Source organism: Clinocottus analis, unplaced genomic scaffold, assembly GCF_023055335.1.
Source record: "Clinocottus analis isolate CAN_PGR_092001 unplaced genomic scaffold, fCliAna1.0.p SCAF_21, whole genome shotgun sequence".
Taxonomy (NCBI): Eukaryota; Metazoa; Chordata; class Actinopteri; order Perciformes; family Cottidae; genus Clinocottus; species Clinocottus analis.
In genome coordinates this window covers 3,827,175-3,846,901 of record NW_027175943.1, presented here as the reverse complement: position 1 = coordinate 3,846,901, position 19,727 = coordinate 3,827,175, and the positions used below count along the sequence as shown (strand labels likewise).

The 19,727-nt window shown below is 46.1% G+C and overlaps 1 protein-coding gene across 2 annotated transcripts; it reads right to left on the bottom strand.

Moving 5' to 3' along the window:
- Positions 1–531: 531 nt before the first annotated feature.
- ankrd53 (ankyrin repeat domain 53) lies at positions 532–3,503 on the bottom strand. Of its 2 annotated transcripts, XM_068588005.1 has the most exons (6): positions 3,381–3,503; positions 3,031–3,106; positions 2,219–2,424; positions 1,692–1,856; positions 1,476–1,596; positions 532–1,151 (listed from the first exon to the last, which is right to left on the bottom strand). In XM_068588005.1, exons 2-6 carry the CDS (start codon positions 3,070–3,072, stop codon positions 603–605), a joined length of 1,083 nt encoding a protein of 360 aa, XP_068444106.1. In that variant the 5' UTR covers positions 3,073–3,106; positions 3,381–3,503; the 3' UTR covers positions 532–602. The 2 variants fall into 2 exon arrangements, with proteins under 2 accessions (XP_068444106.1, XP_068444108.1); XM_068588007.1 differs by lacking the exons at positions 2,219–2,424; positions 3,031–3,106; positions 3,381–3,503 and adding an exon at positions 2,074–2,212.
- Between the last annotated feature and the right edge of the window lie 16,224 nt (positions 3,504–19,727).

Here is a 19,727-nt window from a genome sequence, read left to right as displayed (position 1 = left end):
GTTGAGGCTGGTGTGCACTTTGACCCCCGCTGAGGTGTGAAGTAAAGGGAAAAAAGACAAAACCTTGACACACACACACACACACCCCTTAAGCCGACAGGCCACAGCTAGCAGTCACGACCATGCTGTTGACAAGCCCTCACCTGGATCCCGCGTCAGTTCCCCGGGGGGAGCAGTGGAAGTGCAGGGATCCATCGGAGACAGGTGACCCAGTTCACTGAGGTTTTCTCACCTCTCACTCACCCCTTGGTTCCTTCACCTCTCCTTTTGAGGCGGCGCGTCCGGATCGTGTGGCATATTCACATTTGTCAAAGCAGATTATGTTGTCGTGGACGGTATGCTGGCGTGCACGCAGGCCACGGCCAGACGTTTCGACGAAAATATGTTAATTTACTCAACGTTTTGTATTAAGAAACATATGTAATGCACCTGAAGAGGGCTTCATCCTCTTTTCTTATCCCACGTAGGTTGGTTGTAAATAAATGAAACCTTTGAAACGAATGGGACGAAATGTCGTTTCCTGAAACGAAATGTTTTAAAAGCAGAGTTTTATTACATTTTGTACACACATCTGCTAATTTCAGGTCTCAAGAGCCCGATGCTCAGTAGTGTCCCGGCTCCAGCACTTCAGCCAGGTGCATGGCCACCTCTGTCCAGGGGGAGGTGCTCCGCCCCTGGGGCTTTCCTCTCTGCTTGACCTCCACAATGTCCTTTGACTCAAAGTAGCAAGGGGGGGCGATCCTGGAGGGGAAATCTCTGGGGAACAACACCCTCTCCAGGATGTCCAGAGACACGTCGGGGGCGGGGCGATGGGTGCCGTCCCACACGGTTGTGTACTGGAGCTGCCCGCTGCCGTCGTCCCGCCACACCGTGACTTTGTCCCGGAGGTCCGGCTCTTTGAGAGATTCCTCAGACTGGAAGCCCGTGAAGATGGTCCAGGGCCTGGAGGGCGAGGCTGGAGGTCGCCCAGTGCTCCCGTCCTCCAGAGGATCTTCTGCCCGCTGCTCGGCCCGTTTCGGATGAGAACGGTCCTGAAGTGGCACGAGGCACTGGGTGTGGTACTGACTCATCAAGACTCGGGGGGAGAAATCCTTCACGAGAGGAAGACCTTTTTTCTTCGCCCATTCTGCCATGTTCTCAGCTATAAGTGTCTGAAAATGGACACGCAGAGAGTGCGATTATTTCCTTGGATGTGTGAGAAATATGCTGGAAATGTCATGAAGAGAACCAGAAATAGTGACGGAAACATTGCAAGGAAATTGCTGTAAAAATGTTCAATCTTAAGCTTAGTGGGAATCCAGATTCTTATACTAGTGGAAAAATGTAGCCTTAACATTGATCGCTGTTCAATAATACACACTGATGAATAGAATACTTCAAATTACGTTTTTTGTGAATGTTTCTCTGATTCTGTCACAGTTACTGCGTTACCGCTTCATGTCGGATGATTAGACTTCCACAACGTGCAAACTGACCTTTTTATCGATGTGATTCAGTTTGACCATATCCACGAGTTCGCTATACAGAGCTTGAACCAGCTTCCTCTCCCGCATTTCCATCTTCTTTTCATGCTGCCACACGCCGTTTTTCAGGCACCTGCACACACACACACAAAAAAACAGACAAATTCACCTGAAACGGCTTTGACGGCGCCTTCCTCAGTGTGAACGGTTCTCTCGCGGCTCGTTTACCTCGCCACCTTCCTGTGGCACCAGACGCGAGCCAATTCCAGAGGGGTGAGTCCCATGCTGTCCTTGAACGACACATCCGCTCCGGCCTGCAGGAGCACCTCTGTGCAGTCCAGCAGGCCTTCGGTGGCGGCCAGGTGCAGCGGGGTCGCCCCGGTGTTTGTGGCGCTGGTAATAACAGGAGAAAAAAAAAACATTTAAAACAACTTTGTTCTCTCAGCTTGTTGCTGTTATCATCATCATCACCGCCGCCATTTCTTTTGTCATCATAATTATCATCATTGCCATCATTATCCCTTGCAGCGCTAAACTTTCACCATCATCTCACTGTAATCATAGTTTCTTTTTTTTTTGCTCTCTGCAGTGTTTTCTTTGGCGCTTTTACTTTTGGGTGATTGAGTGAGCGTGCAACAGCTGAGCGCCACTGGATCCAGCTGTCAGAATGTGTAACATGAAACCCCGTCATGAAAAAGAAACACAGCTGCCGGAAGTGAAAGCGTGCGCAAAGGCAAATCGTTCACAGCGTGTACACATTGACGTTGGCCCCGTGCGCCAGCAGGTACGTGAGGCAGGAGAAGGTGTTGGGCGCGCTGCGGGGCGACAGGACCATGTGGATGGGCCGGCGGCCCTGGAGGTCGGCGCCGTCGATCCATCCCCACGCCGGCCTGGACTCCACGAGGAGCTTGACCGTCGCCAGCTCGCCGTACAGGCAGGCCGTGTGGAGCGGTGACAGAACCTGGGAGGATAAAACACAAGTTTTTGCACGCTGTTACATGTACATGTTAGTGGCTTTGCTCAATGGGATAGCTCGATTTAGTGGGGCCTGCACACATTTGTGTGTTTCCTGCTCTGACATTTTAAAAAGCTGCACATGTGGAAATCAAGTACATTTAGTGATGTGCTGTTCAAGTTCATTTTTAAGCACTTGCAATTTATTTTAGTTTCATTTTTCTCCATTTGGTGTGTACTTTTAATGAAAAACATTTTGTTGAGCGAATTGTTTATCGGCCAACCATTTCTTTGACAGCAGCACAGGAAGTTAAATCAGATTAAGATTTGCCCTTGTTCATTTAATTGCTTTTTAAAAAAATATAAACCCAAAACAGTTCAATCCCATTCAGCCCGACCGTAAAAACACATCAATAATCACATCAACACTTTTCTTCTCAGTGAGAACTTTTGAGACTTTTATACTCAACTTGAATGCTGATGTGTGTACACATGTTTTGGTGGTGGCTATGGTTAGAGCCGGCTTTTCTTCTGCACTATACTCTTTATGCCTCAGGTGTGTTCAACCATGCATACAGTATATCCCCATACACGGTGATGTGTATGAGCCTACCTGTCTGCTTGCACTCGCATCGTCAGCAACAGCTGGAAACATGTGTCAGTCTGGGGGAGATCCGCGGCTTAGTATTCTGCGAAGTGAAACCATATTAAAAATGCTTTTAATACCAGAAGGCACAAGAGATATCCATGCGAACTTGCTACAAAATTGGACAACAACCAACTATGGCGCTTATTTATAGGAACGATACAACTCTAACCGAACTGGACGCGGTGAAAACAGCTCAAAATGTCCCATAATAAGACAAACAGAAACCCTCAAAGCGGTTGACGCTGTAGCTTGACTGTTGTAGGACAATTTACATCCAGGCTATAAGCACAGAGCAACGATAAACTTGTATTTACCAATGTTTACGTCTTCCCCGTCTCCCTTGTCCAGATTTGTTGACGGGTTCCATGGTTGCCGCGAAACACTGTAACCAGGCAACAAACTCTGATTTACGGCATCGCTCTCAACTTTTTAATATAATAATACAGATAATAGCCTTAAGCTGTATAATAGCCCGTATTATTCAGAGGCAAAACGTGGCCTTATTATATTTATATTGTTATAACGTCTCAATAAATACACCCGGAAGCGACACGAGCGCCGCCTGCCGGCAGCAGGAAACGAAGATGTGGTTTTCGTGACAATAATATATTTATATAATAATAATTATGGATTGATGCATGAGACAAAACAAACAGCAGTAGCTTCTGTTATTCCTCATTATCCCATAGTTTATATTTAGTGGCTGAGGGCGAAGGCATGCCCAAACAACACTGCGCATGCTCACAGCTGATTGTTGTTCAAGAAGAAGAAGAAGAAGAAGAAGAAGAAGAAGAAGAAGAAGAAGAAGAAGAAGAAGAAGAAGAAGAAGAAGAAGAAGAAGAAGAAGAAGAAGAAGAAGAAGAAGAAGAAGAAGAAGAAGAAGAAGAAGAAGAAGAAGATTATTACACACACACACATCTAAAACTCTCCCTTTTGAAGGAACACACAAGGATTAAACTCTTCGGTGGCCACCAGCCGCTTGGTTTAAACCAAACCTTTGGTTAAAAACAATCCCATTTAAGGTCAAGTGGTTCTCCAAAACAAAATGGCTAACTGTTAACCACTTTTGTTTTTGCTTTCCATAGGTGTTAGTGGGAGGAGACGGTACCCTCAACTGATGGTTTCAGCATCTCCAGCCTCTTTCTGAGAGGATTACCAGACTTTAAAGCAGCAGGATACTGAGGTAAAATGGGACTTAGCTAACGTGACACCAACTGACAGCAAGTGGAGAACAAATAGGCTTTAGGTTGAATTGTCACATGTATTTGAAGTCTTTTGACGTGTGAAATAGTGCAATGTAAAAATGTGTAATTTTCTGATATAGTATCTGTCCTAGAAGTTGTTGCCTCACCATTTTCACACCTAAAAGAGTCCCTGAAAAGGCCTCGATAGCGCTCTAATAAGGACTTTCCACCGTCATATACTTAACAAAGCCAGAAATCTGTCCTTGTATCTAATATGAAAAGCCTACAAATGAAAGTGCCTCTTATTTTTTTTGCTTCCGTTACTGTTAAATCCTGACTGAGCACCTCCAATACTGTCCACCAACACTAAGTTCAATTTAAAAGGAAGGACATTCCTTCTTTTCTTTCTTTTCTTACCTCGCATTTGACTAATTCAGCGAACAGGGGCTGCTGTTCAAATGGAGATGTGGGACTAAAGCCCAGAAACTGCAGACGCAGCCTCCTGCCTTATACTGCCTTCATTAGAATTCAGGTGCCATGTAGGGCATTAATCACCAGCTCCTGTTGGGTCTGAGTTAACATAATGGCAGGTGACAGATTCGGGCAGATGAGTAGCTGCAGGCACGACAGAAACAGATACTTCCACCCTCCCGTGTAGAGTGCACAGCTCTGCCCTCCCACGTCCCGTGTGTGTTTGGCGGTGCGTTATTGGAAGCTCACACTTGGCCGGAGTTAAGCAGATCGATCCCGCCAATACCGAGGAGCCCTCGGAGTGCTGCCGCGCTCGTGGATGAGATGAATTCAAACAGTCATGTTCTCCATGTCTCTGCGGGGCGGCGGGATCGATGGAGCCGGGATCCTCGTGGAGTGAGGGGAGGGACGTGTGTGGACATCAATGTGTGTCATGGCAGAAATACGATAATATGGGTTCACTGGATTTACTTTTTAGCTGATCACACAAGTCAGAATTTAGGGGATTCAAAAGATTTTTAAAAAATCACCAGGGCCACTTCAACCTACTTTACACGGTTCATGGGTTTCCTCGTTTTAGTCTTTCTTGTACGGATCAAATGAGATGAGAAATCCTAAAGAATTGAAAGTCTACTTCCACTGTGTTGCTAAAGTTAAACTTACCCATCCTATCCATGCGGCGAAAGACCAAATTTGAAATGAAATTATTCTCTTAACCATTCAAACATGTCATTTGGAAGTCACCATTTCTTCCCTTTTCACTGTGAAAATGCAAGAAATCAAGTACAAAAAATCCAACTCACATTTATCCTGTACAGTGATGATGTCATCGCCATCCTCGTCATCTTGATGAACATACTGCTGAACATCTTTTTCATGAATTCATTCGTAAAAGTCTTTCACCTCGATGTACAGCGCATCAAATCAAAACAGCATGCCAAAGGAAGCAGCTCTAATTTGTGACTAACATTAATTATCTGTGTTTCTCTGTCACTCACAGCTGTCAAGGTCCAGCTGAGGGTCGAGGTCGGGCCGTGAACCCCTGGCCTCCTGCTCGGAGCGCAACCCCCCCCCCCTCTCTCAAGAGCCTTCGCCTGTTTCGCAGCACAGCCGCGCTGCTACTTTGATGACAGATGCATGCGTGTGAGCAGAAAGCGTGAGTACAAGTCAACTCTGCATGTGTGTGTGTGTGTGTGTGTGTGTGCATGTCAATGTGTATAGGGTCCTCGTGTGTGTGCACGTGAGAGTATACGGGTTAATAGTGAGAGCGCGGCCTCAGCGGCTTCCCGTGACCTCGGTCACATGTCACAGAGGTTGTCCAGAGCCCTCGCTGTATAGAGCTCTTTCATGTTTGACTTTCAGCACAAGTCCCTGGACGACGACCCCCAACATGACCTCTTTCTTCTGACAATTGAGTGTGTGTGTGTGTGTGTGTGTGTGTGTGTGTTTTTGATTGTCCATGTTCTGTCAAATTCAGTCGCTATGCTTGTATAGGCTCCTTAATCTTAAAAGCTTTCTTTTATTTATTTCATTTTTTTGTTAATCTTTGTCATGCTATGGGGGATTTTATTTGACATGAAGACACACGTGGGATGGACTGATGAGACATATTTTCAGTACAAGTACTTCACATTTGAGTGCTTGATGATACCAAGTACCCATATGAGGACTTCTAAATATATCTTCATCAGATGTTCTTCACTTTTTCTTTCTTCCGTCTTCACTTTTGCCACAAACAGAAAAAAAGGCTGCAAAACACAGAACACACATGTACACGTGTACGCATGCATGAAGACATACGTGTGTAAACTTGCGTGCATTAGTTACAGCACATCCAGTTGGTGCAGAGCAGATTAGCAACGGGCCGATCAGAGCTGTATGAACCTGCTTAGGGCGAGGATGAAAGTGAGATCATGCGCCAGCAGCCTCACGACGGGCTCTCCCATTGGTCCGTTACATGATCCAATCAAACCCCATCTGTTTTTATTTAACGGTGCACATGGAGAACAGCCGAGACAGCCTTGTGTCAGCCAAAAACTATTTTTTATTTTGGGTTGTGGATAAAATCCTGTCGCTCTATTTTTTAAATTCATTTCAGATAATTTGGCTTTTTACCATTTATTAAAACCCACGAGGAGATGGGAAGAGGGACGCCAGCAAATGTTGCTGGCCAGAGTCAAACCATAAAACCACCCACAGAAAACCATGTCGTAATACCAGGAACGATAAGAATAGAACATCATCGCGGCAAAGTGGTTTTCATTGAGTTGTTTCAAGGAAAGACAAAAGCGATGGAGGGAAGAAGCAGTGAGCGGGAACGTGATTCAGGGAAAGAGAAACGAAGGGATGGAGGGACACAGAGTCAAAGAGGGGAGGATGCTGAGAAGAGAAACGCAGAGAAGGAGAAGATGAGGAGTCGATACCAGAGCGAAACACACAACCTTGATACGCCTCCATATTTGATGAGCCACCTTACAGAGACCCTGCGCCCCTCGGGGCCTCTGAACTCTGCTTGTGTAAGTGCGCTGATGTCTTCACTTTCCTCCCTCTCTCAACTCGTCCTCTACCGGTCCTCCTCCCCCTTTTGCTTCCCCATCCTTTTTGGCTCTTACTCCATCCCTTAGCTCCTCCTTCTACCTCTTTTCCTTCTCTCTCTCTCTCTCTCTCTCTCTCTCTCTCTCTCTCTCTCTCTCTCTCTCTCTCTCTCTCTCTCTCCCTCATGCTCAGCCAGGCGGCAGCGCGCTAATGCACCATGGCACATTCTGCAGCTTGGAGTCACAATGCGACCGGGCTTTGCGCAGTGACCGCACGGCGACCTCCCTTAGTATCGCTGCACACGAGCGCCGTGCTGTACCAGGGCCTGTTTAGGGCGAGGATTGAGGTGCTGGATGGGCGGGGTAGGAGGGTTTAGAGTCGGATGAAAATGAAGAAGAAGAAGAAGAAGAAGAAGAAGAAGAAGAAGAAGAAGAAGAAGAAGAAGAAGAAGAAGCAGGGGTTCTGCCACTGATGGGCATGATCAGATCGAAAGCGTCCCCATCTTGAAGACATCGTCGCGCCAAGTGTGAATGATCAAAGTGTCAAACCAGAGCAGGTTTGAGTTCATGTGTTCAGTTGCGGCTCATGGAGCGTGCCACACGACACAACGCCTCTGTGATCAGATTAAAGTCCTCTATATGTGCTTTCTCATACGGCAGAAAACACACATATTTTTTGCACCTGGCGATGGCCCAACAGCTGAGCCGCCGCCACCGGACATCTCGATTCTCTCGACGATGATCGAAGGTGTTACTCCTTCGATACTCGTCGAGAGAGAGAGAGGACGAAGGAAAGGATTTTTTTCTCCTCCTCTCCTTTTCACGGGGCCGTGCTCTTTCATCCCCGAGGTCCCGACAGACATCCTGCCATCACACCTTCCCATGATCCCGAGCTCTCTCTTCACGTCCGTCCGTGAGGATCACACAGTTCAGCAGAAACGACCAGAGGGGGGGAGAGAGAGATAAGAGGACGGAGATAGTGAGAAAATGAGAGAGGGAGGCCTTAAAGGTCAGCGTGTCGACGGTAGAGGAGAAAGGAGAGGACGAGAGACCGTATGAAAAGGAAATATGTTCATAAAGCTGCGTTGGCCGGCATTACTGCTCTAAACGTGTGATGAAAATGCTTAAATTCAATCAGCAGCTATAGATTAAAGTAACATTACAAGGACAAAGCTGGGAGCGGATAACCCGCCGTCAGACATGAACTACTAGAACAGGATTTACTGACATCAACAAAGTGCTTATGAACTCTCAATTAAAGAGAGATAACTCAAATGGCAAATCCAGACTTGTTGGAGGACGAGAACACCGTCCTAATGTGCAACCTCAGTGGATCGAAGTCATCAGGCCGTATACCCTGAGACACTTTTTGAGTATTTCCTGGGCGTTTTCTGTGAGGCGGCAGGCGACAGAGTGGAGGAAATGGTATGAAAACCCAAGTGAAGGAAATCTTTTCCCTCCACGTGAACCTGCTGGACTTGGTGACCTCGGAGTTTACCGGTTCAGCTGCTGTGTGAACTCACACTCTGGTCGTGTGTAAAGCTGCAAAAATCAAGCGCTCAGCGACACCATCAACAAGGTCACATGTCCACGCACGCGCCCCTCTGCTGCCGGGAGATTGCACTCGAAACGGCGGCGGCGGCGGCGATCGCTGCGTTTGCACTTTCAACCCCGCACATGAGCGCAACACTCGCTACAGCCAGAGCGAGCTCTGCATGTGCGTGCGTGCGTGCGTGTTTGTGTGTGTGTGTGTGTGTCACTGACACCGTGACCCTTCCTAATATGGCGGCCCCTCCTCTTCTATCCAGGTCAGGGAGCATCGGCTCGTCTCGGTTCATCATGTGGGGCTAACGCTCCACAGAACCCATTGTTCCTGTGACACGCACCCAGATCGCAGGCGTAAGACGCGGCCGTGGCGTCGGGCAGGAACGCAAAACGCCATCGGGACAGTGATACCACAACAGCTTCGGGACAGTCGGACACTTTATTAATGTGTACACACTCTGGTTGGACCGACATGATACGACAGGGAGAGAAAGACACACACACACACAGACGCGCACACAGACCCGCACACAGTGTAAATGATGTTTTTTGCCCGGGGTTTGTTTCATCTATTCAATTTGAGCGCTTGTATTTTGCTCTTTTCTATGAACCGGAGAGCTGGAATTAGGCCAAAATAAACACAATGAAGAGGAGGAGGAGGAGGAGGAGGAGGAGGAATAAAAAAGGACCTAACAATGTTCTGACCGTCATGTTGCTCTCCAGACGCATACAGCAGCCACACGCGCCTAATTACCACCTTCAATAATTCAGCAGTACGGCAGCTACATGCAGGAACATTGAAATCCATTTGGAGCGACACGCCTAAAAGGACGGAGCCTCACACCCAGCGTACGGCATGTTGATCGCTGTATTATTGATGCTGATTATGCCGAGTGTTTCATCAAGCTCAGCTGAAGCTGAAATGGACCTAAACTTAACCCCAAAGACTCGACATGCGATGATACACACGTGAACAGAACACAAGACGCTATCTGGTGACGCAGCGACATCTTTTCGTTTGTAAATGGGCTTCGGGGCTCTGAAAGTGTCATTTCTGAACGCTTGTGTTCACTTTATTTTAATTTCCCCTAAATGTCATCAATAATCCGCGAGTTTTGTGTGATTGTGTGTAGCTGTTGGGGGTAGAATGATCAAAAAACACCTCCATTTATTTTCTGCTAGACTTCCTGGTGGGAAACTAATGAGGTAAAACAAAAGTTGAGAGAAGTAAATGTATGTTTTGAGCATTTTAAAAGGCAGTGAAGAAGGGCTTCTTTCTAATATTGTAATACAAAAAATGTGTCTTCATTTTGAAGTACCCTTTGCCATTGTCAGTGGTTATGAAAAGGGTTCATAACTTCAATAGTTTAGAGAAGAATTCCTCTTCCAACAGATGTCAAATTCACCAGCGTTGACAATAAAGATGTTGTTTCTCGGCCTGCGAGACAACAAAGACACAAAGTTCTCCCATTTGAAAAAAAACCTTAAAAAATGTAACTTATGATTCCAGTAAGCCTCCGCTAAGAATAAATAGAGACCTGTCAGCACTCATCCCGGCTCAATGTGCTGCAGTTGAAAGGTTTATTTGTGCTTGCAGGTGTTTTGGTGATCAAAATATTTCCATCCACCTTAAAGCAACTTTCAAAATCCTTTTGATGGAGCGCCACAAATATGTCCATCCACCTCTGCTGCAGCTGCATGTACACACCGCTTTCATTCCAGTATTTTGTACATTCCTGATCTCGTTTCTCAGCTAAAACAAACTAAATTATGCAGAAACTTCTGTACTGGCAACACTGACAAATGTTCACCTTATGAAGTATATATATTTTAGTCACTATATGTTCACCAGCTATTATCTAACTCTGTCTGTCTGCTGTTTGGTGCGAGGCAGACACTGTGCAGTGTTTATATTTTGTTCTTCTTCCATTTTTTATTGCTGTAAACAGCTGCCTGCTGCCGCTGGAAACAAGGTGTGTGAGCGCGGTGACAGTGACTCAGATGCAGGAAGAACAACCGGTCTCACGTGTTATTCCAAAGTGTGTGTGTGTGTGTGTGTGTGTGTGTGTCCGCGAGTGTGTGTGCGTGATCCTCACTTCCCCTGGCATGCCCCCATAGTGCCGACACCAAGGTCTGCCACCCTTCCCGTCCAGCTCCTCTGTCCCGGGGTGGCGATGGCGGCGTGGCGCCGAGCGGCGGACTCTGATCCCGTCTGGCATGTTTGGGCTCTCTCTGCATTCTCCTGCTGCGCATCACGCGCCTTACAACTTGCGCACGTGTGAGACTTTTTCTATCTGTGACAACGGCAAGATGTGCTCTTCCAACACGTTCGTCGACGTCGGCGTACACATGGGCTGCTGGGCCGCATGCCCCGAGATGTGTGGGGTGTTGTACGCACTCCCCACCGTGATCTTATTTGATCTCATTTGAAAACGTGCGTGTCTTTACGTGACCTGTCCGTCCTCCCCGGGCGTCGGCGTGAACGCGTTCGGGCCTCTGTGTGCGATATTATGCGCCGGCGCTCCTTCAGGGGAGGGAGAGACGACCCCTCGCGGCCCGGTTGTGAGCACGCTCGGTGTGGCCTCCCCGAGCTGACGCTTGACCCCGGGGGTCGCCTTCGCAATTGCATTCAAAGTGCGAAAGGACGTCCGGGAAGGCTGGGTTTAATCTGGGTTAAGTTAAATCACACCCCTCCCCTCCACCCCCCCGGTACCAGAGTCTGGCTCCTCTGGTTCCCAGGTGTCCTTCCTCACCTCAGATCATGCTAATGTGCAGGGAAGAGCACACATTGGAGAGGATGAAGAGAGGGGGTGTGAAAAGGGCACCATTGTTCTCTCTCTTCTCCGTCGTCTCATGTCAAGACTTCCCGGAGGTACAGCAGTGGGGGATGAAAAAGGACAGCGTCCGCATGAATGTGCAGGAGGAAACTCCTTCGCGGATGCAAAATATGAGCGTTGCAAAACGTTGAAGGAGGCAAACAATGTGACGCACATGTGTACTGACGGTATCTAGCACGAGGTCACAGTGAGAGTAACGGGGGATAATGTTGCCTTCAGGTGAAGGAGCAGCTCTGTCGGTGGTGTTAATACTGTGCTCGGGTACAGAAGTTCCTCTAAACTATTGGGTTCATGTATTATATCTATTATTCAGATCAAACTCAATCCATCGGTGACGAAACCTCTGATTATTAATCGAAAACACGACATAATTGCTTGAAAACTGGTACTTTAAGGACAGTTGATGAACTGCTCTATTTGCTCACATTTGGATAATCCCCCCCTTGGGCCTCCTCCTCCTCCTCTTCTTCATCCTCATCGTCTACCCGCCACCCGCAGCTGCCAGCAGCTGCCGAGGCGCGGCCCCGCTCTTATATCACTGCGACGGCGCTCTCGGCCGGTGAGAGGAGATGACATCTCACCTCAGCCTCACTGCCAACACGGGGCTTTTAAAAACCTCTGCGGTCCTTCCCTCTGCCGCGTCCTCGCCAACGTTACACCGCCAGCCTAAGAGCCGCGCTCCCCGCTCCGCTCTGACCTAATGGGCTGTGAAGCGGCGGAGGGGAAAAGGGGGCGGCGGGGCGGCCGCCATCTGTCGTTTTCTGGGCGGCTATTCCTGGTACGGGTTTGCTTGCCGTGGTTTGTTCTCTAAAAATAACAAAAAGTGTTCCCTTTTTTTTAGTGCTGTGTTCAAAAAAAGCTAAAAGGGCAGTGAAAGAAGGATTCAATGATCCTTTTAGATGTGTGTGGATGCAGTAATATACAGTAAAATGGTACAATGGGGACAAAAACCACGCGAGGAAGCCGAGGAAGTCTTGATCTCGCCCTCAGCTGCGAAGAGTCCTGTCCTGTGCTCATTAACTGTGGAAACATGACGGCTTTTAGCAACCTTTGGGCAATGACTTGCAATTGTTTGTGTGTGCTGATGGAGTGCAGAACATCTTAGCACATCTCTTCTCCCACCACACGCTGCTCGCGCACCTTTTTGACTTTTTAATGAGTCTCGACTTGACTTCAAGCTTCTTCTTCTCTGTCCAGGCCGGTTTGATCGTGTGTGTTTTCAAGGTATTTTAAGGCGGTCGTACTCTGGCATGTGACCTAAACCAGTCCAGGCTGGTCTTCTCTGATGGACTGTGAGTGGGTCGGATAGCTGTGTAGTGTCATGGGTCTGAAGGATGCAGGGGGGAAAAAGCCCTTTTACTGGCCTTAAAATCCAGCTTCATTCACAGAAGGCCGCCTGTGTTTTCAGCGCCATCGTCAGACGACGCCCTCCTTTCGAAGACGTCCCGAAAGAGATCCCATGACGGGTGACAGAAGCTCAGACCCGGAGAGGTTTGCCCGCAGGACGCCAAAAACGGCAGCGCCCTCAGGCGCTGGTCCAGCCCGTTGGGGGTCAGAGGTCGAGGACGAAACGAACCGTCCTCGCCAAGCGAGAACATCTGCAGGCAGAAGTGACCTCGCGGCGCTCGATGCATTCGCTGCCGCATAAGCAATCTGGATAAAAAAAAAACGCAGCGCTGAGTTTTTTCGCTGATGCTAATTTGCTCTGTGTTAGGGCCTCGGTTCACAGCTCGGTCAGCCTTCCCTGATACTATATTCTCGTTTGTTTCAGTAAAGGTTCTCCCGTCACATCGCATTTAGGTCGAGATGCCTGTGAACTGTGAATGCACCGCACACAGGGACCCGGCCGCGCCGAGGCTGCTGGGTCCCCGAGTCCGTCGGTTTCAGGGAGGATCTCCCTCCCCCAGTGTGGAGGGAGATGTCAATCATTTTGTCTGTAAGAGTGGGAATCATCAAGCTTTTTATATTTGTTCTTCCTTTTTTTTCCTCATATTTTTCTTGTGTGCATGTGAAGGGAAATTTAAAATGTAAATTTCTCTTGATTTAATGGATTAGAAAATTTTTTGTGTGTGTGCAATTAATAAAACATGAATGAATTGTAACGTGACATGCTATAAAAATCCGTCATTTTGACTAATTCAAATAATTTCTACAATTTATTTTAAGGTAAATTTGTAAAAGCAGCATGAATATAAGGCATTTTTTTAAAGATATAATTTTCCCTATACAAAAATGCAATAACACTACTACTAAAAATTGCCATTTGACTATTTTTTAAATCCAAATTTGTATTCAAAATATTTTTATTTTGAGAAATACATTGCAAAAAATACACAAAATACACACAAATCCCTATAATTTAGACACATTATGTATTGGTAAGAGTAAAAGGTACCTGGTGTGTGCAGCTGTGTCCGGCAGCAGCAGCTGACTGTGTCATCGTAGAAGAAGAAGAGGAAGACTCTTTACACCGATCCCTCCTCATCCCTTCACTCTGATTTCATGAATAATTCATCACACAATCAGAACCACAAATGAGCACGTTAATTGGTGCTCTTTTTTGTCCTCATCATTATTATTGTTATTATTCCAATCTCGATTAAACACGCAATTAAATTAATGTGCTGGTGAGAAAAATGTTTTTCCAATAGAGCGGCATTAACAGCTCTTGTTAATATGAAAACAGATTTAGGGAAATTAATTATGAATTTGAACGCAGTTTGTGAGGGCAAGGAAAAAAAAAGGAAAAAAACTCCAAACAGCTAATTTAAGTATTAATTTGTGTAATAGCTCAATTTGTTTGCCAGTGGAGATATGCTGATGCATGAAGAGGAGCAGAGATTAATTAAAATTACAGTTTAGAAAATGATTGTGCAATGTTGTTCTCATATATCTGTGCCTTATTTTATATATTTTATCATCCTATTAGCATTATAGCACTGTTTTTGTCTTCTTAATTCTTAATTTTAATATTAATTTCTACCTTGAGTTTTAAATTATTGTAATTCTGTCTGGAAGGAGGACCAAGCAAAAGAAGCTTTTCATTGTACAAAGTAAGATATCACAATATATATATATATATATATATATATATATATATATATATATATATATATATATATATATATATATATATATATATATATTTAATTACATAAATGCTACTAGATACTGGAAACACATTCAGGTCCTCAAGTAATTTGTCTTCATTAGTCTCATGAGGCCGATAGCAGAGTTGTTATTTCATCCCCTCGATGGTACTTTAACATTTCATGTCCAGTGGTTATTTGTTTATTAAATGTGCTTTCCAGTGGTGCATACACAACAGTAGCCCTTTCCGCTGCATTAGCCGTGCGTGCGTATGCGTGTGTGTGTGCGTGTGTGTGCGTGTGTGTTCCCCTTTAAACAGCCAGAAGGTGAGCGTGTGCCTCACAGTGAAGCGGTTAAACGGAGGTTAACACGTGTTGAGGCAGAATACAAACATAATTAGGTCACATTAAGTTCATGACTTGGTACATTTATTGTATAGGAAGTATTTGTTTGTGTTGTGTTTCTCAGCTGTCTTCAGTGTGCAAGGTTTGAATCGAGGTCAAGGATGTTGAAATAGAAGGAGAAAAAAACACTGTAGTTGCATCTAAAATTGATGTAACAGCTACACTTCCTGCATCGTGCTAACGGATCTCTAGTTTCTAGCTTTTGCTTCTGCGGCTCCGACAAGCTGCGACATGAACCCCTCAGTGTGTGTACACCACGACGTTCTTATTTCATTAATGCTGCCTGTTCGCTCTCATCCGGTCATCTAGACACACATGTAGAAGTGTTTTGATCTCAAACCACTTTATATATATATATATATATATATGTATATATATACATATATATATATATATATATATATATATATATATATATATATATATATATATATATATATATATATATATGTATATTCATTTGCAACTTGGGTCATTGTTCTTGAGAGTATTCTGGAATATAATTTCTTGTTCTATCGTAATTTTAAAACAACCGGTCCGTGTTTTGCGTCGTCACAACGCGTGTTCACTGGACACGCTGTGGACACGCTTTGTGACGCCAGCACACGGCATGACCACGACTTCTACTTTTACATGACGATTACACCAATTATGAATGAAGCAGGTTGAATCCACAGCAACAAAACAACGCTCTATCTGACCGGGCTGTAACCTGAGATGTGATGATGATGATGATGATGATGATGATGATGATGATGATGTTATGAGTGTTCATGTTCTTATGGACGCTGTGATGTTTGCCACCAGAACTTCAGCTTTCAATACATTTATTTATTCATTTACATTAATTTAGAAAATACCCTCCCTCCATCCCTCTTTCTCTCTCTATCGCCCTCTTCCTCCCTCCCTCCCTCCGTCCCTCCCTACCTCTCTCTCTCTCTTACTCGGCTTCCCTCTCCCTTTCTCTCCCCCCCCCTCTCTCTCTCTCTCTAAGTCAGCCTCCCTCACTCCCTCGCTCTCTTATTTTCTCTCTCTCTCTGTTGTATTTCCTCCCTCTCTCTCCCTCCCTCCCTTTCTCTCCATCCCTCTTTCTCTCACTCTCTCTCTATCGCCCCCTCTCTCTCTCTCCCTACCTCTCTCTCTCTCTCTCTCCCTCCCTCTCTCTATCCCTTTCTCTCTGCCCCCCCCCCTCCTCTCTCTCTCTTTCTCCCTCCATCACTGGCAGCAGCAGCAGCAGCCAGTTGCCATGGCAACAGAAGCAGATGTTTCGGTCTCCTCCCGTGTGATGTGATGTGAACTTTTGACCTCGGGCCTTAAAATAAAAATAAAGACATAGAAGTGTCCGTAATGGATATGGATGTGTGTGTGTGTGTGTGTGTGTGTGTGTGTGTGTGTGTGTGTGTGTGTGCGGCTGCAGCTCCGCCTCTAACTCTGCTCGGCACACCATATGCCGCCGCATGCATCTTTCATGATGTGGGCCGACTTACTTCAGAGGCTGAACGATTTACCTCGCTCACGGGCTCCAGGGGCTTTGCAGCAGGACACACACACACACACACACACCGCACACACACACACACACACACACACGTATGTTGAAACTATACAGGGTAACCTGCGTCTTCACCTCCTCTGCATATAAATGAGTTGATAGGCGGTTCATCTCTCCAGACCGAGAGGATCAAACAATGTGGATTCAAAGTCTATTAAAAAGAATAAAGCACCGCTCAGGCGCACATGTGAATGAAAATGGACTCCTCTACGTGTGCATGTGACTCACGCACTCAGATAAACTAACTTGACAGACTACAATGTGCAGATGCATTCGTGGCTCCGGGCTCCATGTGAGTCAGAGCAGCGCCGCAGTGACCACGAGGGTCTCCTCCTGCAAGCTTTCCACAGGCGACGCCGTGCCGGCTGCAGCGCTTCACACATGAAGACGAGCTCCACCGGCCGCTCCGGCTCTGCTGGACGCTTCGGTACGAACGCTGAAACATCTCCTCTGCAGAGGGAGAGTTGACAAACAAGCGCAGACAGCGACGGACAAGTGAATGATGTAATATAAATAACACAACGGGTCAAACCAATGTAATCTGTGTTTGCCCTCACGTTAACCCGTTGAAAGGTTGTAGTAGGAACCCCGAATTTATTCCAATACTTGTGTTTAATGTACGTATTTGTTCAGTAAAGTCTTCGAAAAAAATGTATATCTGCAAAAAAAAAATCACTTAAAAGATATTTTGATGGTAACTCTGAACATCCAGGAGCCAGATTCCCCGAAAATGCTTCCTGGAGCGTCAATAAGACACCTTTTTGGAAAGATTAGGACCCAAAGAATCAGAATCTGCAACAAAAATCACAACAAAATAAAGTCTTGGCCTGTTAGGAAGAAGTTTCAGTCAAAAAACTGTGTCGTTCGGTTCCAAAATTTGAAAAAATATGTATTTTAAGCCAAAAGATTATCTGAATGGGGCATGCTGGGACTTAAAATGGACGCAGGAAGATTCTCACACGGTTTCCACTGTTACTGTATCGTTCTAATGGAGAGATTTGTGTCTCTACCTTCAGTACATTTCATGGGATGTGTGATGTTGCTGTTTTTTAACGTCACATTCTCACGGTCGGCGGTGACGTCGGGCGCGTAAATATCCTCCCCGGTGGCGAGTAGCAGAACATAAAGGACAGGCCACGTTCCTTTCAGTTTGAAAAGGTGGTTCAGGGTTTTGTTTTGAAATTCTTGCAGCTCATGTCGAGACAAACATGTGAATATTGAAGCGGCGGGATCGCTTCTTTTATCGCCGAGGTCGCGCGCTCGCCGTGTTGAGCGGGACCCGTCTTGCCCTCCATGACGGCGGCCTTGTGCGGGTCCAAAGATGAAGAAAGGGTGTTATTTAAAAATGGTGTTTATTTAAGGGAGAAAAGAAATAACGTGTCATTGACTGAAACATGTTTGGTGCCATTAAATGAAGCTCCATTGTAGCATTTAAATAGTCAAAATGTGGTTTTGTGAAACCATCACAAAAAGGTATAAAGAGTGTAAAATCAGCATGCATTCGTTTTGGTCAAGTCAAGTGAGAGTTTACGATGATTTCTAGTGAATCATGCATCGTATTTATTCCTTTACCTGGTACTGTGAGATCAAAAGAGTGAAATAAACAAGCCGACAATAAGATGATGGTCATAATTAGCCCCCGATGTGGACCAGTGAGGTCACCGTTTGGCCCCCAGATCTGATTCGACCCGATTGGTACTGCTTTCATTCAAGTCGTGAACTTTGTGTAGTCGAACGTGACCTTTCCTTCTCGAAGAAAAGGCTGCTGGTCTTTTGAGGAATAAAGAAAAGTGACGTTTATGATCCGTGAGGTCTGGTGGCTGCTGAAGCCCGCGTGGAGGCCTTGAACACAAGGGAGGAGGCCAAACGTCTCCGTGCTGCTACGACCACGCAGAGGAAATCATCCGACCTGAACGCGACCTGAAGACGACCTCCGGCTCGCTGCAGACAGGAGCTGGTGTCGACGTGGGATAAAATGCTGACAAAGCAACTCATCGGATCGTGTGTCTGTACCTGCGGTGTTCGGCTTTCGCTGCAAAGGTTTTGATTCAGGTTTAGGAGTCTTTGTGGCCTTGAAAAAAAAAAAGCTGTTCGCTCCACCAGAATCCAGAGAAAAGACACCTTGTCTTTGTTGAAAACTAGCTGAAAGGATGTCATCAAACTTTAGCCGACCTTTTCCCCATCATCTCTTTCTTTCTTCATTCCTTCTCTCCGAGGTAAGAACCACTGACTTGCATCATTTGAATTGTATTAGATGCCACATTGTATCTATGAAATCTCTTTTAAAGCTAAAAATGCAAATCATCCAGCTCTAAAGTCTAATAGCACAAGTCCTTCTGGGTAGTTTGGCTCTCTCATGTGTATTTATTTCTACTGACACACACACACACACACACACACACACACACACCTGACGCCCTTGACCTCAGCAGAAGTAAACAGTTCCAAGATTGTCTTCATTATACAAACACACAATCAATCTTTAATCTGCTCCTCGCCTCCATGCGGAGCTGTGACTGCCGCTCTCTGCCGGCCCATCAAACTTTCATAAAGGTAATCGAGATAAAGCTCAAATGGAACAACCGCTCCGTCTCTTCAACTCCTGACGGAAAAGGTGAAAGAAAACGGTTTCAAGGTGCCAGACTGCCCTCTGAATATACTTTCTCCACCGAAAAGGTGTGTGTGTGTGTGTGTGTGTGTGTGTGTGTGTGTGTGTGTGTGTGTGTGATTAGGTCTGTGCTGCATAAACTTGGACATTTTCTCCTAAAACATGAGCGCTCTTGGTCTTTTCTATCAAGCGATTACAAAAGTGTGGAGTTCGGACGAGGCCCAATTGTTGCCGTCGTCATAATCAAGGTTGTGTGTGTGTGAGTGTGAGTGTGCGTGTGTGTGTGCGCGTCCGTAATACATTTGTACAGCCGTGTAATTCCCTGCTACTTTGTCTGTTTTTTTCGCAGTCTTACATAATGTAGCTTAGATAAGGCGAACGAGCCATTCAAGAATCCGCTGGAAGCTCCGTGCACGTGTGCGTGGGAGTGTGCGCG